The 19,548-nt window shown below is 38.4% G+C and overlaps 1 protein-coding gene across 4 annotated transcripts in view; it reads left to right on the top strand.

Annotated features, from left to right (window-relative positions):
- The window catches only part of ME2 (malic enzyme 2), a 55,309-nt gene that overhangs the window by 11,584 nt on the left and 24,177 nt on the right, over positions 1–19,548 (top strand). For all 4 annotated transcript variants that reach the window (XM_042962838.1, XM_042962834.1, XM_042962835.1 and 1 more), the window contains exons 3-10: positions 5,858–5,991; positions 10,211–10,360; positions 12,792–12,867; positions 13,960–14,121; positions 14,433–14,536; positions 17,664–17,773; positions 17,875–17,972; positions 18,500–18,613. In XM_042962838.1, coding sequence (XP_042818772.1) covers positions 5,858–5,991; positions 10,211–10,360; positions 12,792–12,867; positions 13,960–14,121; positions 14,433–14,536; positions 17,664–17,773; positions 17,875–17,972; positions 18,500–18,613 — 948 coding nt within the window. The remainder of the gene's footprint in view (positions 1–5,857; positions 5,992–10,210; positions 10,361–12,791; positions 12,868–13,959; positions 14,122–14,432; positions 14,537–17,663; positions 17,774–17,874; positions 17,973–18,499; positions 18,614–19,548) is intronic.

Below are 19,548 nucleotides of genomic sequence, written 5' to 3' on the forward strand. Positions count from 1 at the left end.
ATGAAAAATTGCATTCCTACTACCCCAGTACATCATCTGTTTTTATTTTGCCAAATCCCCTTAGAAGTATATTTACCTTTAAGATTGTAGTATATAATTTTATATGCCATTTTACTGCTGGGAAGAGTGTATTATAAATAATCTCCATGATGCTTTGTAAGCCTTTTATATATGGCTGCATCATAATTTAGTAGATAGATTTGGAATCATTAAGACTAAAGAGAGACCCCCTTGACTCTTACATGCTGTGTTATCTTCAGTGTAAGGTTATACCTACAGTTTCTTTATCTAGACTGCTGTGGAGAAAAAGGAAAATTCTAAAGCTACTTTAGGCACTGTAAATGCTTTATAAATGTGAGTTACCCCCTCCAGGGGATGTTTTGTAATTTAGTTAGCCATGACCCTATTATTGAATATAATTTTCAATTTTGACATTATGAATCATTAGTTACTAGTTATCAGTTTTATAAGTAGGTATTTGGTAATTTCCTAATCCCTAACAGATTATTCTGATTGTATTTGGAAGGAAAGATATAGAAGGGGCCTTTTATGTCTCCCCAGTGTTTACTTGCAACACTCAAGTCTAGTTAACAGATTTTTATCAATGTTGACTTATGTGAGAAAACTAGGTGTGTCTAAAGGAAAAAGCTCAGGGGATCTTTCAGGATTGGTCAAAGGAGGTACACTTCTACTGTGTTAATTGGCAGGGTATTGCTGTTGCATAGATGAGAAAAGGGCAGACTTGGTGGAACAGGTGGCATTGAGGAATGGAGAGGGAGAGGCTGACTGTTAAAGAACTAATCAAGGCATTCATTTTAAGCTAATGTCGTCTTTGCAGACTTGCTTCACTTATTAATACCAGGCTAGAAAATGTAGGCATTTGATCAACTATTAACGTAAATACTCAACATATAAAAATGTTTTAAATCATTTTAACTTCTACTCTGCATTATAAATAAAATGCTTTTGAGTGTCCCTTAAACCTAGATAAGAGATAGGCAGTGACACCTTGTATAGCCAACTCATTTGTCTTTGGCACTAGGATAGGCACTTTTAAGTGAACTCATTAATTCATTTAAATCTAAAGTTTAGGGTCGGCTAAAGTTTAGGGGAGCCGACTAGCTGGCTCAGTCGGCGGAGCATGTGACTCTTGATCTTGGGATCATGAGTTCGAGCTTCACGCTGGGTGCAGAGATTACTTACTTAAATAAATAAATAATTTTCAAAATAAATGAAGTTTAGCTTTTCCACTTTTGTCTTGTACTAGAGTTGGAAAAGAAAGTAAGAGTGATAGTTTGGGTTTTACATCTTTTATATTTCCCAGCCTTAGGTGAAATCTTACAAGGAGAAACATGAGTTGCAAAGGATTTAGTGATTTAAGTCTTCTCCCTTTTCTCTTTTTCCAATATAGCTGAAGCTTTGTCGGTTTTAGAGATCTTTTTAAAGAGCCAACCTTTGGGTTAACTGATTTATTTTTCCAGTTGTTTTTATATTTTCTATTTCACTTATTTTTGCTCTAATCTTTAATATTTCCTTCCTCCTTTCTTCAGGTTTAGTTTGCTCTTTCTCTCCCCCCTAGTTTCTTAAGGTAGAAGCTTAGACGATTGATTTGAGATCTTTCTGCCTTTTTAATGTGGGTGTTTACAGCTCTAAATTTCCCTCTAAAGATTGCTTTTGCTGCATTCCCTAAGTCCTAAGTTTTGGTGTGTGTGGTTGTTTGGTTTGGTTTGGTATATGTGTTTCAATTCATCTCAGAATATCTTCTAATCTCCTTTGTGATTTCTTCTTTGATCAGTTAGTCATTTATGAGTTTGTTGTTTAAAATCCAAATATTTGTGAATTCCCCAAATTTCCTTTTATTATTGATTTTTAATCTCATTGCATTATGGTTGGAGATCAGACTTTGGATGATTTCATAAATCCTTTAAAATTTATGGAGACTTATAATTATAGTTTAACATACAGTCCTGGAGAATATTCCATGTGCACTTGTTTTGAAGAATGTTTATCTTGCTGCTGTTGTGTGGAGGGTTCCATACATGTCTGTCAGGTCTAGTTGCTTTATAGTGTTATTCAGGTCTTATATTTTCTTGGCCGATTTTCTGTGTAGGTGTTTTCTCCATTATTGGAAGCAAGGTATTAAAGTCTCCAACTTGTCTTTCTTCCTTGGATCCTGTCAGTTTTTCCTTCAAGTATTCTGAACCTCTTTTACAAATGTATATATGTTTGTAATTGTTATATCTTCTTAATGGATTGACCCTTTTGTCATAATAAAATGTCCTTCTCTAGTAACAGTGTTTATTTCAAAATCTGTTTGGGTTATTGTTTACGTGGTATATCGTGTTCTATCTTTTTACTTTCTACCTAATTGTATTTTTGCTATAGACAGCATAAAGTTGCCAATCCCTGCCTTTTTATTGTAGATTTTAATATTTACATTATCTAATGGTTGATAAGATACAGTTTAGTCTGCCATTTTGCTATTTGTTTTCTAAATGTCTTTTTTGTCCCTCTATTCTGCCATTGTTCCCTTCCTTTGTGGTAAATTGATATTTTCAAGTATACCAATCTAATTCCCTTGTCATTTCTTCTACTACCTTTTCCTGAGTTGTTTTCTTAGTGGTTTGCCCTGGGGATCACAATTATCATCTTTATAACAACTTAGTTCAGTTTGATTCCAACTTAACTTTAATAGTACACAAAAGCTGTTGCTGTATAGTTCTGTCCTTTCCTTCAGTGCTGGTTTGTCATCCAAAGCATGTGCTTATGCATTGTGTGATCATCAGTACAGATTTATATTTATTTCTTTTTTTAAAACATTTTTAAAATTTTATTTTAGAGAGCACGAGGAAGAGGGGCAGAGAGGGAGAGAGAGAGAGAGTCCTAAGCAGGCTCCAAGTTCAGTGCAGAGCCCAGTGTGGGGCTCAGTCCCACGACCATGAGATCAGGACCTGAACCGAAATCAAGAGTTGGATGGTCAACTGACTGAGCCACCCAGGAGCCCCTATGTTGACTTTTATATTTACCTGTATGATTATCTTACCCATGTTCTTTATTTCTTCAAGTAGATTTAAGTTACTGTCTAGTGTCTTCATTTTAGCTTAAAGGACTGTCTTTGGTATTTCTTGTGAGACAGGCCTGCTAGCAATGAGTTCTCTATTTTTATTTGAAAATATCTTAATTTTTCCTTCAGTTTTGGATAATTTTGTAAAGACTTAGAAATTCTTGGTTGACACGTTTTTGTTTTGTATTTTTTCTTCCAGCACTTTGAATATGTCATCCTACTGCCTTATGGCCTCTGTGGATTCTGATAAGAAATTAGCTGTTCCTCTTTTTAAGGATCCCCTGTACATGATGAGTCACTTCTCTGTGCTTTCAAGTTTCTTCTTTTGTCCTTGTCTTTCAACAGTTTGAATATGTGTGGCTAGGTATCGATCTCTTTGCATTTTTTCTGATTGGAGCTGTTGAGTTTCTAGGATATGTGTTTCTTCTAGGGTTTGTGTTTCTCATCAAATTTGAGAAGCGTTTGGCCATTATTTCTTCAAATATCCTTTTGTCCTTTTCTTTCCTTGCCTTCTGGGACTCCTGTTATGCATATGTTGGCACACTTAATAGTGTCCCACCAGTCTCTGAAGCTCTGTTCATATTTACTCATTGATTTTTCTTTCTGTTTCTCAACTGGAGAATCTCAATTGACTTATCTTTAAGTTTGCTGATTCTTTCTTCCACCTGCTCAAATCTGCTGCTTAACCCCTCTGAACTTTATTTTAGTTACTGTACTTCCAATTCCAGAACATCTATGTTTGGTTCTTTTTTATAGTTTCTATTTTTTCAGTGATATTCTGTAGTTAGTGAGGTATCATTCTCTTACTTCCCTTTACTTCTTTAGATGTGGTGTCCTTTAGTTCTTTGAATATATTCAAAATAACTAGAGTCTTTGTTTAATTAGTACAATGTTTGAGCTTCCTCAGGGACAGTTTCTATTAGGTACCCTTTTTCCTGTGTATGAGCCAGACTTTGTCTTTGTGTATGCCTTATAATTTTTGTTGAAAACTGGACATATTAAAGAATGTGGCTGCTCTGGAAACCAGATATTCCTCCCAGGGCTTGTTATGTTGCTGTTGTCTATTTAGTGACATTTCTGAACTAATTTTTTTTCTGCGTGTGAAATATAATTGAACTACTTCTTTAAAGTCCTTATTCTTGTTTGTTAGGCCCACTAAAGTCTGCATCATTAGCTAAGTAGTCAACTAATGATTAGACAGAGACTTAAATACCTAAGGGCTCAGTGTACATGTTGGAGTGTGTCTTTAGTGTTCAGGCAGGTTACAACTACACATTAGCCTTTATTTCCTGCTTACATGGAGCCTCCAGGTTAGCCAGAGATGGGAGCTAAGGGCCTTCTCAGATCTTTCTTGGACTTGCCTACAGTTTGTGCATGATGACCTTCTAGATTCTTATGAATATGTCAAGCTTTTCAACCACTGCCCCCACTCCCACCCCATGGACATTTTGTTCTTCAGCTTCTCCTTTTCAGTTTTTTGGTTAGCCTGTTGTTTCCTCAGCTGTTATCTACTGCCTTAGGCAGCCGCCATGTTAAATAATTGCCTCAGATTGTTTTCAGGACACTCTTCTGGAGAAAAAGCTGTTCACACTGGGTGAGCTCCATATAAGGTTAAATAAAGACAGATTTGCAAGTGGGGTCTTCCACTGAAATAATGGCAGCTTTCCTGGGGATGGGGCTGTAGAAAAATCTCCAACCGCTAGACTCTATTTTTCAAAGCGATTATTTCATAGTGATTGCTGTTTTCTAGGCTTCTGTGGAGCTGGGAAGGGAAACATAGGAATAAGGCAAATAAAAATGTCATGAATCCTGCTTTTCTTATGAAAATTCAGCTGCTTCTCTTGAATATAATGTTCCCTGATTGCTGAGGCCTTTGGTTAGTTTCCAGAATTCTGAAAAAGTTTATTCTGGTCATTTGGCCAGTATTCTTGTTGCTTTTATGGATGAAAAGATTTTTGGAAGTCCTTTCTCTGGCGTTTTTACAGACATCACTTTGATAAAAAGAAGTTAACACACAGCTGAATATCAGAAATTGAAAAAGATTTTCATATGACATAGGTTAATTTTTTCCTAAGTATCATTCTCTGCTTGCTCTTTGTCAACTCAGCCTCACTGCTTTCTAGTGGAAGGAGCTTCTGTTATCAGTTTGGTTTGTGTTCTTTTAAGCTATATTCTGTTAATTTCATTTCTAATGTATGTATGGATCTGTGTATATGATTTATTTTATGGGGGGTTTCTGAATATAACAGTTAACAGTAAATGTGTTTGATTTGAAACTTGCTCTTTTTTTTTCTTAACTATGGGTCTGGGAGATACTTGTACTACATAATTGGAGATCTGTGTTTTCCATACCAGGAAATACCATAGGTTCCTTAACTGTTCCATAATTCATGGGCTTTTAGTTAGTTTGTAATAGTCAAGAGAACTAGAAACAGTACTATAACGAATCTTTTTTATATGCCTCTTTATGTATGACTATTTCTCTATGATGGCTGTCTAGAAGTAGAATTGCTCTCTTGTAGAGTATGTGCATTAAAATTTAAGAATGTTTTTAAGTTGTCTTCTAAAAAGCTTAAACCTGTTTACATTTCTAGCAATGGTATGTGAGAATAACTCTTTTACCACACCCTCACTGATACTAGAGATGATCAATCTTAAATACTTATGACAGTCTGGGCAAAATGGTATCTTACTTATTTTTTAAAAACTTACATTGAAATTACATTTTGTTGGATAGATAGCGCCGTTGCAACCTCAGTAAGCAAAAATTTTTAATCCTTTTCTCCTTTGTAGGGAATGGCGTTTACATTACAAGAACGACAAATGCTTGGTCTCCAAGGACTTCTGCCTCCCAAAATAGAGACACAAGATATTCAAGCTTTACGATTTCATAAAAACGTGAAAAAAATGAATAGTCCTTTGGAAAAGTAAGAGTTGATTAGATGTTTTGTTTTTTTTTTTTTAAAGGAGATAATTGTTTTAAGTTTATTTTATTATGAGAGAAAGCACAAGTGGGGAAGGGGCAGAAAGCCAGGAGAGAGCGAGAATCCCAAGCAGGTTCCACACCATCAGTGCTGAGCCTGATGCGGGGCTCAAACCCACGAACTGTGAGATCATGACCTGAGCCAAAGTCGGATGCTTAACTGACTGAGCCACCCAGGTGCCTCAGATGTTTGGTTTTTTTATTGATGTCCTGATCAAAAATTGGGAGCATTATGGTATGTAGTCTCAAGATGAAGTTTGCATTTTAGTCAGTTAACTATTATTTTTTTATTTTTTTATTAAAAAAAATTTTTTTTTAACGTTTATTTATTTTTGAGACAGAGAGAGACAGAGCATGAACAGGGGAGGGGCAGAGAGAGAGGGAGACACAGAATCCAAAGCAGGCTCCAGGCTCTGAGCGGTCAGCACAGAGCCCGACGCAGGGCTCGAACTCACGGACCGCGAGATCATGACCTGAGCCGAAGTCGGACACTTAACCGACTGAGCCACCCAGGCGCCCCAACTATTATTTTTATAATGATTATGTTTCCTTTATTTCACTGAATGTTTGTGTTTGCTATTGTAAAAGTTAGCAGAAATCTATTTTTAAGCTTAAAATCACAGAGCATTTCAGACTTGAATGGAATGTTAGAAACAAAAGCTATTATCTGACTTGTATCCTATCTATTCAACAACTTTTATTAATCATCTACTTTGTGTTTGCCACTATACTGGCCACTGAGAGTGTAAAGTAGGTAAAAGGTAGGTGACCATATAATATATCATCCAATCCAGAGGAGTGAAAAAGAGGAGTAACTGAAACTGTCCCAGGAAAACTAGAATGTATTGTCACCCCAGTAATACACAGCCCTGCCTTCTAGGAGCTCATCAATAGATATTATACTGTGACGGTCATAGTATTCTATACTACTGTGTGCAGGACAGTGAGAAAAAGGTACATGCAGAGAACATTCTGAAAGCACAAAATAGGGACTCCTAGCCGGATTTGGGGAATCCATTAAAGTTTTCTGGAGGAAGTGATTCCTGAGCTGTGTTTTAAACAGTATATTACACGTGGCAGGCAAAATGAGAAAGAAGGGCAAAATATTATGGGTAGAGGGATCAGTCTGAATGCAGAATTAAAAATATCTTCTGGGTTTGTTAAGTACAGGAGATTATTGTTTGATGACTGGTGAGAGTGGTTTCTCACCAGTAAGTAAAGCAGGACTTGGGGTTAAGGAGGTATATTTCAAGCTAGAAGGAAGTTGAAGGTGTTCACGTTGTGAGGAATGAGCCCAGAAGAAAGGGTAATTGATAGAACAAGATCCCAGAGAACTGAAAGGGGCATAGAGTCAAGTGCAAAGATGGAGAGCATGGGACTGAGTGCAGAGGTAGAAGGCATAAGGTCGAGGACAGAGGTGGAGGTTGACCTTGCACAAGAAAAGTACAGAGGTAGAGGGAATAGGGTCAAGTACAAAGAGAGAACAGTGGGTTGAGTGCAGAGGTAGAGGGTGTAGGGTCGAGGGCAGAGGTAGAGGCTGGCCTTGGACAAGAAAAAAGAACAGGTCATTTTCTGGGGCAAGAGCAAAGATAAATACAGGTACAGTACGGATAAGCTATGCAGGTGGTAGGGCAGAGGTTGTGAGATCTCATCCTGCCTTGTTGACCTTGATTTTCTCTATGATGTCAAATATGGAGGTTGTGGCTAAGATTTAAAAGGGCCAAGGTTGAATAGAGTTGGTGAGGAAAGTGATAAATGTTTAGAATAGCCATTTAGCCAAAGAGTGTAGCTGAACAAGGACAGATTAAAGGGATGGGAAAGCCCTGAAGACATAGTGGCTTAATCTTGTTTGTATTGATGTCATTCTGCCCAGCAATGTTATTTTTACATGGAAAAGGTGAAATTTAACTTAATTCAGGTTTGGGGTTTGCTGGGCTGGCAAAGATGCTACATTAATTTATTCAGCTAGTATTCATTCAGGGCTGTTATGTGTCAGGCATTGTTTTAAGCTCTAGAACTACAGTAATGAGAAATTCCATCCTTTCCTTCAGGGAGTCCATGGCTGGAAAAGACAGACACTGTGGAAGGGGAGTGCAGTGATAAAGGTACAGGGGTGTTCCAAAATGGTGAAGATTTGTTCAGAGTGAGAGGCTTGATCATGGGATCCAGAGTGGGGAAAGAAGAGGAGCCAGGGAGGAGCTAATAGAGCGGGAGAAAACAGAGGGATCCAGGAGCCAGAGATCTCTCAAAGAACTGGGAAGTGGGGGCAATGGATAGCTAGCCACAGGGGAGAGGGTTGCCTTAGTGGTAATCAGAATTTCTGAGCTGTAGTAGTCCTAGGTGAGGACAAGATCCAGCATGGAGCACTCAGAGGAGGGACCAAACTTAGATGGAGGTGAAAGTGAATCACAGGTGCCTGATAGGTCTCTGCTGTCTGTTTCACAGAGCTACTCAGTCTTGTCTGTTTTCTCCCCTGGACTGAGGAGCAATCTCCTTCCCTTTAACTTCTACCTATTGGTATTATTTCTGCCTGTGGTAGCTGCATAGAAAATACTATTCCTCTTCTAAATAGAATCACTTCTCCCTGATTATTCACCAAATATTTGCACACCAGTTATATTCCACTTACTTTGCTAGTTACTGGAGATACAGAGGTATATAAAGCAGTAGTCCCTAACTCATGATACCATCCAGGCTGGAGGGAAGACAGAGTCAGGATGTAGAGTGAGAGTTGCAGAGGAGGGAGTAGGGTATTAAGGGATCTGAAAAGAGGAAAATCTGTGTCTGTGTGGTGGGGGAGGGGAACGGGCACCAAGGGAGAGAGTGCCACCTGAGCTGCATTCGGGGAGAGTAAGTAGGGACTATGCATGCATGGGGGGTGTTCAGAAGTTGCGTTGTATGTAGCAACACCAAGGTAAGACATGGGTGTATTTGAGAAACTGAAGTAAGTTCAGTATGAACATGTGGCTGGAAAGTAGGCGCAGGTGTTGCTAACTAGTTTAGAAGCATTAGCCTATTTAATGGGTGTTTGGAAAGCATTCAAAGAGAATAGAAATAATAAGAGTTATTTTTTTGAGAGAAGACTAGATTGGAGCAGGGGAGCAAAACCGTGTGTATACAGACTAGTTAAGAAAGTTCTTGAGGTAGCCCAGGTGAGAAATGATGCTAGCTTGGATGGGGTGAGGGTGGAGAGGGGGAAATAGATATATTTGAAAATTATTTAGTAGGTGGACTCTGTAGGGCTGTTGCTTTATTAGACTAGGGTAAGGTAGAGTGAGAGAGGGAGAAATCAAGAATGGGATCTTGGATTCCCATTTGGTCAGGTGATAACAGGAAGAGAAACAAGTTTGAGTAAAAAGTAATGCATCTGTTTTACACATATTTAATTCAGGGTGACCACTGTTTTTTTTTTAATAATAAAAGCATCTACGACTTAATATTTTTAAGTTTATTTTTTATAGTAATCTCTACACCCAACATGGGGCTCAGATTCATGACCCCAAGATCAAGAGTTGCATGCTCTTCTGACTGAGCGAGATGCCCCATCGCTGGTTTTTTTTTTTTTTTTTCAAGCCAACATTTTCCAGTTTTCTAAACTTTATTCTTGAAAAGCCATTGTTTATATGTGTATATGAGTTGACCATTGCCTTTATGCTACCTCTATGCTTTATATAGACCTGATAATGCCATTAAGCCTATTGGATTATAACTCTACAAGGACAGAGGTCACTTCTTACATCCTGGGAGTCCAAAATAGTGCCTGGCACATAGTATGTAGTAAATATTTGAATGAATGCCACTTTATTTTGCTTCCGTATTTACATGTTAGTCACTTTGAACATTAGTTCCATAAGGATAGTCTTTGCATTTCTAGTTCCTGGTATAGAGCCTGACTCTCAGTAAGGGTTCAGTAAATGTTAGCTGTTGTTTCTGCTGTTCTCCTCCTCCTCTTCTCCTTTGTCATCATCAGCATCTATAATTTAAGTGCATTTTTACTTTTGTTAATCTTTGTCCTGGGTGTTAAACAGTGATAATTCAGGGTTTTGTTTTCTGGCAAGGAAGGGAGTCCTCAGTTTTTGATGTTTGCGTATGACTTTCAAAGGCCAGAACTCTAAGTATAAATGCTGACTGATGTAGACATTATTTACTGTGCTTAATTTCAGATACATCTACATAATGGGAATACAGGAAAGAAATGAAAAATTGTTTTATAGAATTCTGCAAGATGATATCGAAAGTCTGATGCCAATTGTATACACACCAACAGTTGGTCTTGCCTGCTCCCAATATGGACACATCTTTAGAAGACCTAAGTAAGGCTTATTTTTAAAACTATATTTGCAAAGATTATTGTATAGGGAAAATTGCACCCCCTAACCCCTCTCACATTTCTCTTTTATATATGCAGTCTCAGGTCAACCACCTTCCCACCTCACCAAAGCTTAATGTGGACAAAAAGGGATTAATAAAAATCCAGCATGTTGATACCTTTTGTTTTTGTAGAAATAGCAACATTCATTCCTAACCTTCTGCAACTTATTTTGGTTGTTAGAACTGTGCATTTCTGTACCAAAAAAGGGGGGATGTAATCTTAATTTTCATGGCAGATTCTCCAGAATTATCATGAATATCATTTTGATGATCTGCCCAAATTAAGAGATTCTTTCTCTCTCTCTCTCTCTCTTTTTTTTTTTTAATTTGTGTTGTTTGTTTTTTCTTTTAGAATTTGTACGAATTTTAATTTCAAATAGTTCTGGCACCTCAGCTATTTTAAGTAGAAAGAGTCCTGGAATGGGCATCTACTTAAGTCTTTGAATAAGTCACTTTCTCCTTCTGAATCTGTTTTCATATGAAATAGGGATCCTAGCACCTCTCAGAGAGCAGCTGAGAAGGTCAGATGAGGAACTGATGGGACAATTCTTTACAAATTTTTGATTAATTTGTGTTTTCTTGTCATGTTCCTCTAACCTGTCCTTTTCTTCAGTCCTCACACCTTTCCCATGTCCTGCTTACACGTTGATACAAATGTACAAATTCAGACAGTGCAGGATAGCATTGACCTTCACTCTCCCCTCATCTAGCCTAGTGGCATTCAGACCTTAATGTGCATACAGAACACCTGTGGGACTTAAAATGTTGATCCATGCCAACCTTCCTCTCCTTCCCGTTCCCAAGATTCTGCTGACAAAGAGAAAGGTCTGGAGGTCTGGATTTTAATGACCGTGGTTGGTGATGGTGCTGCAGGTATTCCCTGGAAGACCCTTGGAGAACAAGCATTGTCTTGTTCTGTCCTATGTGCTGCCATCAGTTAATGAGTCTTAAGCATTTCTTTTTTTTCTTTTTCTTTTTACATTTATTATTTTTGAGAGACCGAGAGAGACAGAGCACTAGTCAGGGAGGGATAGAGAGAGAGGGAGACACAGAATCCGAAGCAGGCTCCAGTCTGAGCCGTCAGCACAGAGCCTGACGCAGGGCTCAAACTCACAAACCGTGAGATCATGACTCGAGCCGAAGTCAGACGCTTAACTGACTGAGCCATCCAGGCGCCCCAAGTCTTAAGCATTTCTTATGTTAACCCAGCTGTTCAGCTCTTTTACATTTCTTTTTCATTTAGAATAGTGTTTCTCAATCCAGATTAAAGGATTAAGATAAAATTAAAAAATACTGATGCCTAGGCCCCACCCTAGAGATTCTGATTCATTCAATCTGGAGTTGGGCCTCTGTGTAGGTATTTCATAAAAGCTCTTGCTGTGGTTCTGATGTGTACCCAGCACTCAGAACGGACTCGAAGCATAAAGAGCATGGTTTTTGGGTGAGGACAGGTACTGTGTGTCCATTATGCAGTATAGTGCTGCAGGGGTGTTTTTTTGTTTTTTGTTTTTGCATTGAAGATCATCAGTAAATCTTGGTTGTTTAATTGACCTAAACTCCAGGCCAGTTAAATCAGGATCTCTGGAGGTGGGACCCCTGGCATTTTTTTAAAAAGTTCATCAGACAACTCTGTTAAGCAGCTGTAGTTGAGAAACTGTTTAAACTGATTTGAGATGGGATAGTAATGCCAAAGCTGAGATAGGTACCAATGAGAAAGTTAAGTGTAAGAACCAGTTTGAAGGCACTGGGGACCTGTTGACCCTCACATCTGCCTGACTCATTTTCTACAACCTGTGTTTCTCCCCCATCCCCTTCTCCCTACCTCTCTTCCTTTTTAAAAATCTGGATTATTTATCTCAATTGGATAACAATACGCTGTGTGTTTAAAATAACTTTTCACTTTTTCCTAATGCTTCAAGGACATCCTCTTTTGTGTGAAGTTATTTCCTGTAGTTTTCTTCTCTCCCTTCCTGCTGCTTCATATTTCAAATTTTCAGTTTTAGTGAGTTTGAATCAGAGTGTATGTAGCTTTATTATGCTCTCCTGCATTCGTGGTTTATTTTTGTACTGCCTTTTTCTGGAGGTGTCTGGAGTTTATTTGAACATGAGATGTGGAAACATTCCTTCTTGGGTAACACCATCAATTGTATAATAATCATCTTTGTTGCAGCTACCATGTGAGCAATGCAATTACAGTTTGAAATAGTTGAAAATGTTTGAAAATAATCCAGTGTGATTTAGCAAAATCTGCTTGGAAATGATACTGTGTCTTGATGTGTTATTACAATATCTAAATATTCCAATTATGAACAAAAACTTAGTAGAAAGCAAAAAACTGTTGTGAAATGCAAAGGTGTTTTTGTTCTGTTGCAGGGGATTATTTATTTCAATCTCAGACAGAGGTCATGTTAGATCAATTGTGGATAACTGGCCAGAAAATCATGTTAAGGTACTAATAGCACAACCTTCCTCTTCACAATGTATTTTCTTTCTTTGTAAGTTATCTCTGAATTTCCAAGAACAGTTTTCATTGTTGCTCTGATTTACTTTGCATTTACATACATGCAGATTTAGTGCCCTGAGGAGATCAGGATAGTAATACTTACAAAATGGGTGACCAGTACGGAGTTTACCCTGGGAAAGAAATTGGAACTAGTTCACGCTGTGAACCTGTCACTACCACTGGTGTTTCTTGCCTTCTTTTTATTCCTTTTCTGTTTCAATTCATGTTATTGCCGGTAGAGAAAATACCTTAAATGCCATAAAAAACTTTCATTTTGGTGGGTGGTGAGAGGATTTACTACGCCTTTTTTCTTCTAAATCCCAGGTAGATTTAGATCCGTAGCAAATATAAAACTCTTTGAGTTTCAATTGTAATAGATATAAATTTTCATCAGTCTGGCTGTCTTTCATAAAACAAAATCTGATGACGTATTAAGATCTTTTGGTAGGCTTTAGTGCTTATTATAGGCAGTAACCTTACTTGTCTTTATAACATGTCTTCCTCACCAAAATAATCTTTAATGAATAATTATTAGTTGTAGTAATCTAGAAAAAATTTGGTTAGATAATTACTCACAGTATCATCTTAAAACTTGGTAGGTATATTTTGTATTCTAGATCTCCCCTCAGCCCCCACACACTGTTGCTAAGGTTTTTCTTGTTTGGCCTACGTTATTATGTGGGAGTAGCATATTCATTTCTAAACTTGATTTTCTCTTCTGGTTAATCTCTGTCCGAAGTTTGCCTGCCTGTCCCTGGTTTAGTCTTTGTGAAGATATATAAGTTGACTCTCCAGTCAGAAGCATTCTGTTCCTAAACCAAAGACAGAGGAAAATCAGACCTAGTTCATTCTCATTTTTATACCTAGATTCTAAAGTCCTACAGATTTAAGTATGCTTGGTTGGTTTATGTTGGAAGTTAATCAAGAAACAATTTTGTTTTTAAAAGAGTGAAAATATACGAAGAGACTCTTTTTTTCAAATGCTTTAGTACCCCATTTTTGGCAACTTTTAATTTATATGTATTTTTTGTAATTAAGGCCGTTGTGGTGACTGATGGAGAAAGAATTCTGGGTCTTGGAGATCTGGGTGTGTATGGAATGGGGATCCCAGTAGGAAAACTCTGTTTGTATACAGCTTGTGCTGGAATACGGCCTGATAGATGCCTGCCTGTGTGTATTGATGTAGGAACTGATAATCCAGTGAGTAAAACAATTTTTCCCCTTTGATCTTTCTCTCATATTTAAAAAACAAAAGTTTTATTATATTCTTCTTTTGAAGATAATATAAGATGGGAAAATGTGATTAAAGCTAGTCTGTCTTGAACTGTGCTTTTGATATTTATACAGATAACAGTAAATTAAGCCTATTAAGAGATTCTTGAAGAAAATGTAATGAATTTTTAAAAATTACAATAGTAATTTTTTTATTTTGCAATTTTTGCTTTATAGAGTATGTTTAAACTGGTGACGTAACAAAATGATTTTATTTTTACATTTGGTCTATTTTGTAGGCACTCTTAAAAGATCCATTTTACATGGGCTTATATCAGAAAAGAGATCGATCACAGCGCTATGATGACCTGATTGATGAGTTTATGAAAGCCATTACTGACAGGTATTTTGTAAAAGGTTGAGTAAATGGAAGAATCTTTAATTAATAAAAGAAAGGAACCACAGTTTTCTTTTCCTTTATCTCTTTTGAAGATGGGTACAAGGAGATTAAATATTTGAGAATTTGGGTTCTGTTCTGCCTGCTTAGATTCTGATGCTGGTGACACCCTTTATACTCTGCCTTGCTTTCCTGAGTTATCAGACCTGCTGTAGGAAGTCTGTATTCCCTGCTTCTGCCAGACCGTCCTGTCCAGTTCTCCCACCCCTTGGCCTCCGGGCTCACTTGCACCGTTCCTGGGACTCTCGTGCAGCTTTTGTGTTTTAAACTTGCTGATCTGGGGCGCGGGTGGCTCAGCCAGTTGAGCATCAGACTTCAGCTCAGGTCATGATCTCGTGGTTGACAAGTTCGAGCCCTGGGTTGGGCTCTGTGCTGACAACTCAGAACCTGGAGCCTGCTTCGGATTCTGTGTCTCCCTCTCTCTCTGCCCCAACCCTGCTCATTCTCTCTGTCTCTCAAAAATAAATAAATGTTAAAAAATTTTTTTAAATAATTTGCTGATAATTGGGGCTCCTGGGTGGCTCAGTCCGTTAAGCACTTGACTTCAGCTCAAGTCCTGATCTCATGGTTCATGAGTTCGGGCCCAGCATCTGGCTCTCTGCTGTCAGATCTTCTGTCTGCCTCTCTCTCTGACCCTCCCCTACTTGCGCTCTCTCTCTCCCTCTCTTTCCCTCTCAAATAAATAAACATTGAAAAAAGAATAATAAGTTTGCTGACCATTGCTCCTCCTGTCTCTCCACCTCTGCAGCATCTGACCAGGTTTTCTACTCCTTCATCTTTGAAATTCTCTCTTCTCTCGATTACTGAAAGGCTTTCCTAACTTGGTCTTTCTCCCACCTCTTTCTGTCTTTTGTCATCTGTACTGGTTCTTCCTGCTCTCTTCTACTAAGTGGGGATACATTCATAGTTCTTTTCTCTTTCAGTCAGGTGAGCCATGACCTTCAGGCATGTGACTCCTGAACTTACCTCTAGTCCCACCTCTCTCTGAGGCCTGCATTTCTAACATCCCATCTAGACATTTTGTTGCTACTTCATATTTGTGTCCAAAACCACTCCTTCCCTTAGCAAGCTGCCTGTCTTCTCTTTAGCCAGCTTCTATTAATGGCAGCAACATTTACCCTCTGGCCAAAACTTTGCTTTTGCTCTTATCTTTGACTCTTCCCTCCTTCTCCATCAACCCTCTATAGTGTCTGTCGGTCCTCAGACCCAGGTGGTACTACCACGTAAATGCCTCAGAGATACGTCTCCTCTTTTCCATTGCCACAGCCTTTCTGCACATCCTCATCTCTCTCTGGGAGGCTTCTAAACCTTCTTTCAGTTTCTCTCCTCTCCATTTCATCTCCACCTTATCTCTCTGCTACTCTTTTATTATTATTTTTTTAATTTATTTTTTTTATTTTTTTTATTTTTGAGAGAGAGAAAGACAGAGTACAAGGAGGGGAGGGGCAGAGAGAGAGGGAGACACAGAATCTGAAGCAGGCTCCAGGCTCCGAGCTGTCAGCTCAGGGCCCAACGTGGGACCCGAACCCACCAGCGTGGAGATCATAACCTGAGCCGAAGTCGGCCGCTTAACTGACTGAGCCACCCAGGCTCCCTCTGCTAATCTTTTAAAAATGTGCACTTCATCATGTCATTCTTTTGCTTGAAATCTCTCAGTAGTTTCCTGTTGTTTTGGGGTAAAGTTCAAACTCTTTATGATACTAGCCCTGCCCTACCTTTTAAATTGCTAGTACATAGAAGATACTAAAAATTAATGCCTTTCCCTAGTCAAAGTTGACATATCTAAAACTAAACGTTTCATCTGCCCGGAAATTGCCACCTCCTCCCCGTCTCCTCACTTCCCTACCTTGGACAATAAATAGTGCCTTCATAGTCATCCAGATTGCTTTGGCATTTTAATGGCGTTTCCCTGACTTCCCAGGTGGCCCTTATCAAGTTCTTTTTTGCTCATTCTGATGTCTTAAAATTGTCCCTTTAACTTCCCGTGGTTTTTCCTTCAGATTCTCTTGTCCTTATACCATAGTAGCCTCCTGGCTGCTTCCTGCTTCTCTGCACACCAGTGTGTGTTACACGTCACTGGCACGTCTGTCCTTCCTAACAGGGGTCTTCCCTTCCCTGCGGCCTTCAGTGATTTTACCTTGGATACACAACAAAGTCCCATTCTCTGATTGTGCATTTAGGATTCTCCCTTATCTGGCCCCAGCCTACCTTAACCAACTTCTCCTTATTCTTTCCTATAAACCCTGAAATATATAGCCTGATTGTTGACAATTCAGGTTCACCAAAACACACCTTGTTTTTCTTCCTACTTCTTTACTTTTTGTTCTTTCAGGGCCCAAATGAAGTCTCCTCGCCTCTTCAAGCCTTCCCTTACCCCACCTCACCAAGATGATTGATGTCTTTTTTTTTGAATGCCAGTGAACTCGTACAGAAATTATTTTTTTTTAATTTTTTTTTTTTTAACGTTTATTTATTTTTGAGACAGAGAGAGACAGAGCATGAACAGGGGAGGGGCAGAGAGAGAGGGAGACACAGAATCTGAAACAGGCTCCAGGCTCTGAGCGGTCAGCACAGAGCCCGACATGGGGCACGAACTCACGGACCGTGAGATCACGACCTGAGCCGAAGTCGGATGCTTAACCGATCAAGCCACCCAGGCACCCCCAGAAATTATTTTTTAATTTCTTATTTAATATAAACTCTTCCTTAATATACTCTCCTGTGTTGCTGTTTACCTGCTAGTACAGTGAGAATATATGTGTCAAATAGATACTTTATGAGACTCAGAGGTAAAATCCCTTTCTTTTTAGGAAGTTATTTCATGCTTGTATGTGCTTGGTAACACTTGGATATAGTTTATGCCAGTGACTATCCCATAGGTCCACCTCATAAATTTTTCTGAATGAGTAGTAGATTTCTACATTTCGACTCCACTTTTTCACAGGCTCTCTGAAAATTGCCAGGTGCCCATTTAAGGGATACATTATTTTTAAATGGGATGATAAAGACTATTAGAAAAGCTATCTAATGGTGGTATTTTCAACACAGCCATTATGGGTTTTGTTCTTTTTAGATATGGACAGAACACACTTATTCAGTTTGAAGACTTTGGAAATCATAATGCATTCAGATTCTTGAGAAAATATCGAGAAAAGTATTGCACCTTCAATGATGATATTCAAGGTAAAGCAAAAAGAAAACCTTAGGTTTTTGTCCCCCTACTTTCTTTAAAGGTTTTTAACATGCCCCTTTTTTATTCTAAGAAATCTTTCTTTTCCGCACAGGGACGGCTGCAGTAGCTTTAGCAGGTCTTCTCGCAGCACAAAAAGTTATTGGGAAGTCGTTCTCAGAACACAAAATCTTATTTCTTGGAGCAGGAGAGGTAAGTTTTTGTAAGCTTTTAGAGTTTAAAATCAACATCATCCTTTAGAATTGGCAAATGGGGCATAATGAACTTTTCATTTTGTTGAGATCTTGTGTGAATTGAAGATCTGTATTATAAAGTAGATCATTTAAAATATGATTAGAGGGGCGCCTGGGTGGCTCGGTCGGTTAAGTGTCTGACTTCGGCTCAGGTCATGATCTCACGGTCTGTGGGTTCGAGCCCCGCGTCGGGCTCTGTGCTGACCGCTCAGAGCTTGGAGCCTGTTTCAGATTCTGTGTCTCCCTCTCTCTGTAACCCTCCCCCGTTCATGCTCTGTCTCTCTCTGTCTCAAAAATAGAAAACATTAAAAAAAATTTTTTTTTAATATGATTAGAGAGAATATATAGCAAATCAACTTTTGTGTCGTTTGTTAGAGAAGAATAAACCAAATATTCCTCGTAACACATAATCCTCATATATAAAGTAACTCAAGCATTGTGCCTTACCCTCATCATTAATTTTAAAATTTATATTTTGTTGGACAGGCTGCTCTTGGAATTGCAAATCTCATCGTTATGGCCATGGTAGAAAATGGCCTCTCAGAAGAAGAGGCACAAAAGAAAATTTGGATGGTTGACAAGTTTGGTTTATTATTTAAGGTAAGGTAATTAAATCTTGGAGAAGCAAAAGAATGTTGTTACAATGGTGTTTTTGTTTGATTTTTAAAATATTACCACTTCTTAAAATACTGTATTGCACTGAACTGTCCAGATGGTACCAGTTGGAGACCTTCCAGTATATTCTCAACAGAAATCCTCTCATGTTTTTTTGTTTTTAAGTTTATTTATTTTGAGAGAGGGAAAGAGAGTGCATGCTCGTGAGTGGGGGGAGAACAGAGAGAGAGAGAGGGAGAGAATCCAAGCAGGCTCTACGCTGTCAGCATTGAGCCCAACGTGGGGCTTGATCCCAGGAACTGTGAGATCGTGACCTAAGCTGAAATCAAGATTTGGATGTTTGACTGAGCCACCCAGGTGCCTCCAGTCTACTTTTTGTCTTTTATAAAGACTCTTGCTTTTTATTTAAATCATAATCTCCATGTTGGCATGGACATTTTCTTTCTTGCTTTGTTCTCTGAGTCTTAAGAAAGCAAGTAGCCATACAAATAAGATTGTACTTGACCTTTCTAAAACTAGGCTTTATATGGGAACTCAGAAGTTTCTAATTAAATTGTTAGCAGGACATCTGACATTTGAGCAGAGATTCTTTAACCATTTGGAGATCATAATCCCTTATAGCAGTCTAACAGATGTCCATGGACGTTTTCTTGAAGCCAGTTCATGGATAATAAGAAGCTTCTATCCCAGATTAATTTAGTATCCTTTGGACCTGCCTGCCTTCCTAGCATTGATTGCCATTTTTAGTAGCTTAAGAAATGCCTTGTATCTTATACTGTGTAACACATTATAATATAGGTAAACTGTTTCATAGTTGAACCTGTCCAGTACACAATGCTATTGTATTTTTGTTATATATAATGACATACCTCAGTTACTTGAAATACACATCTTTGGAGCAAGTTTATTTCCATGTGCTT

This window comes from Panthera tigris, chromosome D3, assembly GCF_018350195.1.
Source record: "Panthera tigris isolate Pti1 chromosome D3, P.tigris_Pti1_mat1.1, whole genome shotgun sequence".
Classification (NCBI taxonomy): Eukaryota; Metazoa; Chordata; class Mammalia; order Carnivora; family Felidae; genus Panthera; species Panthera tigris.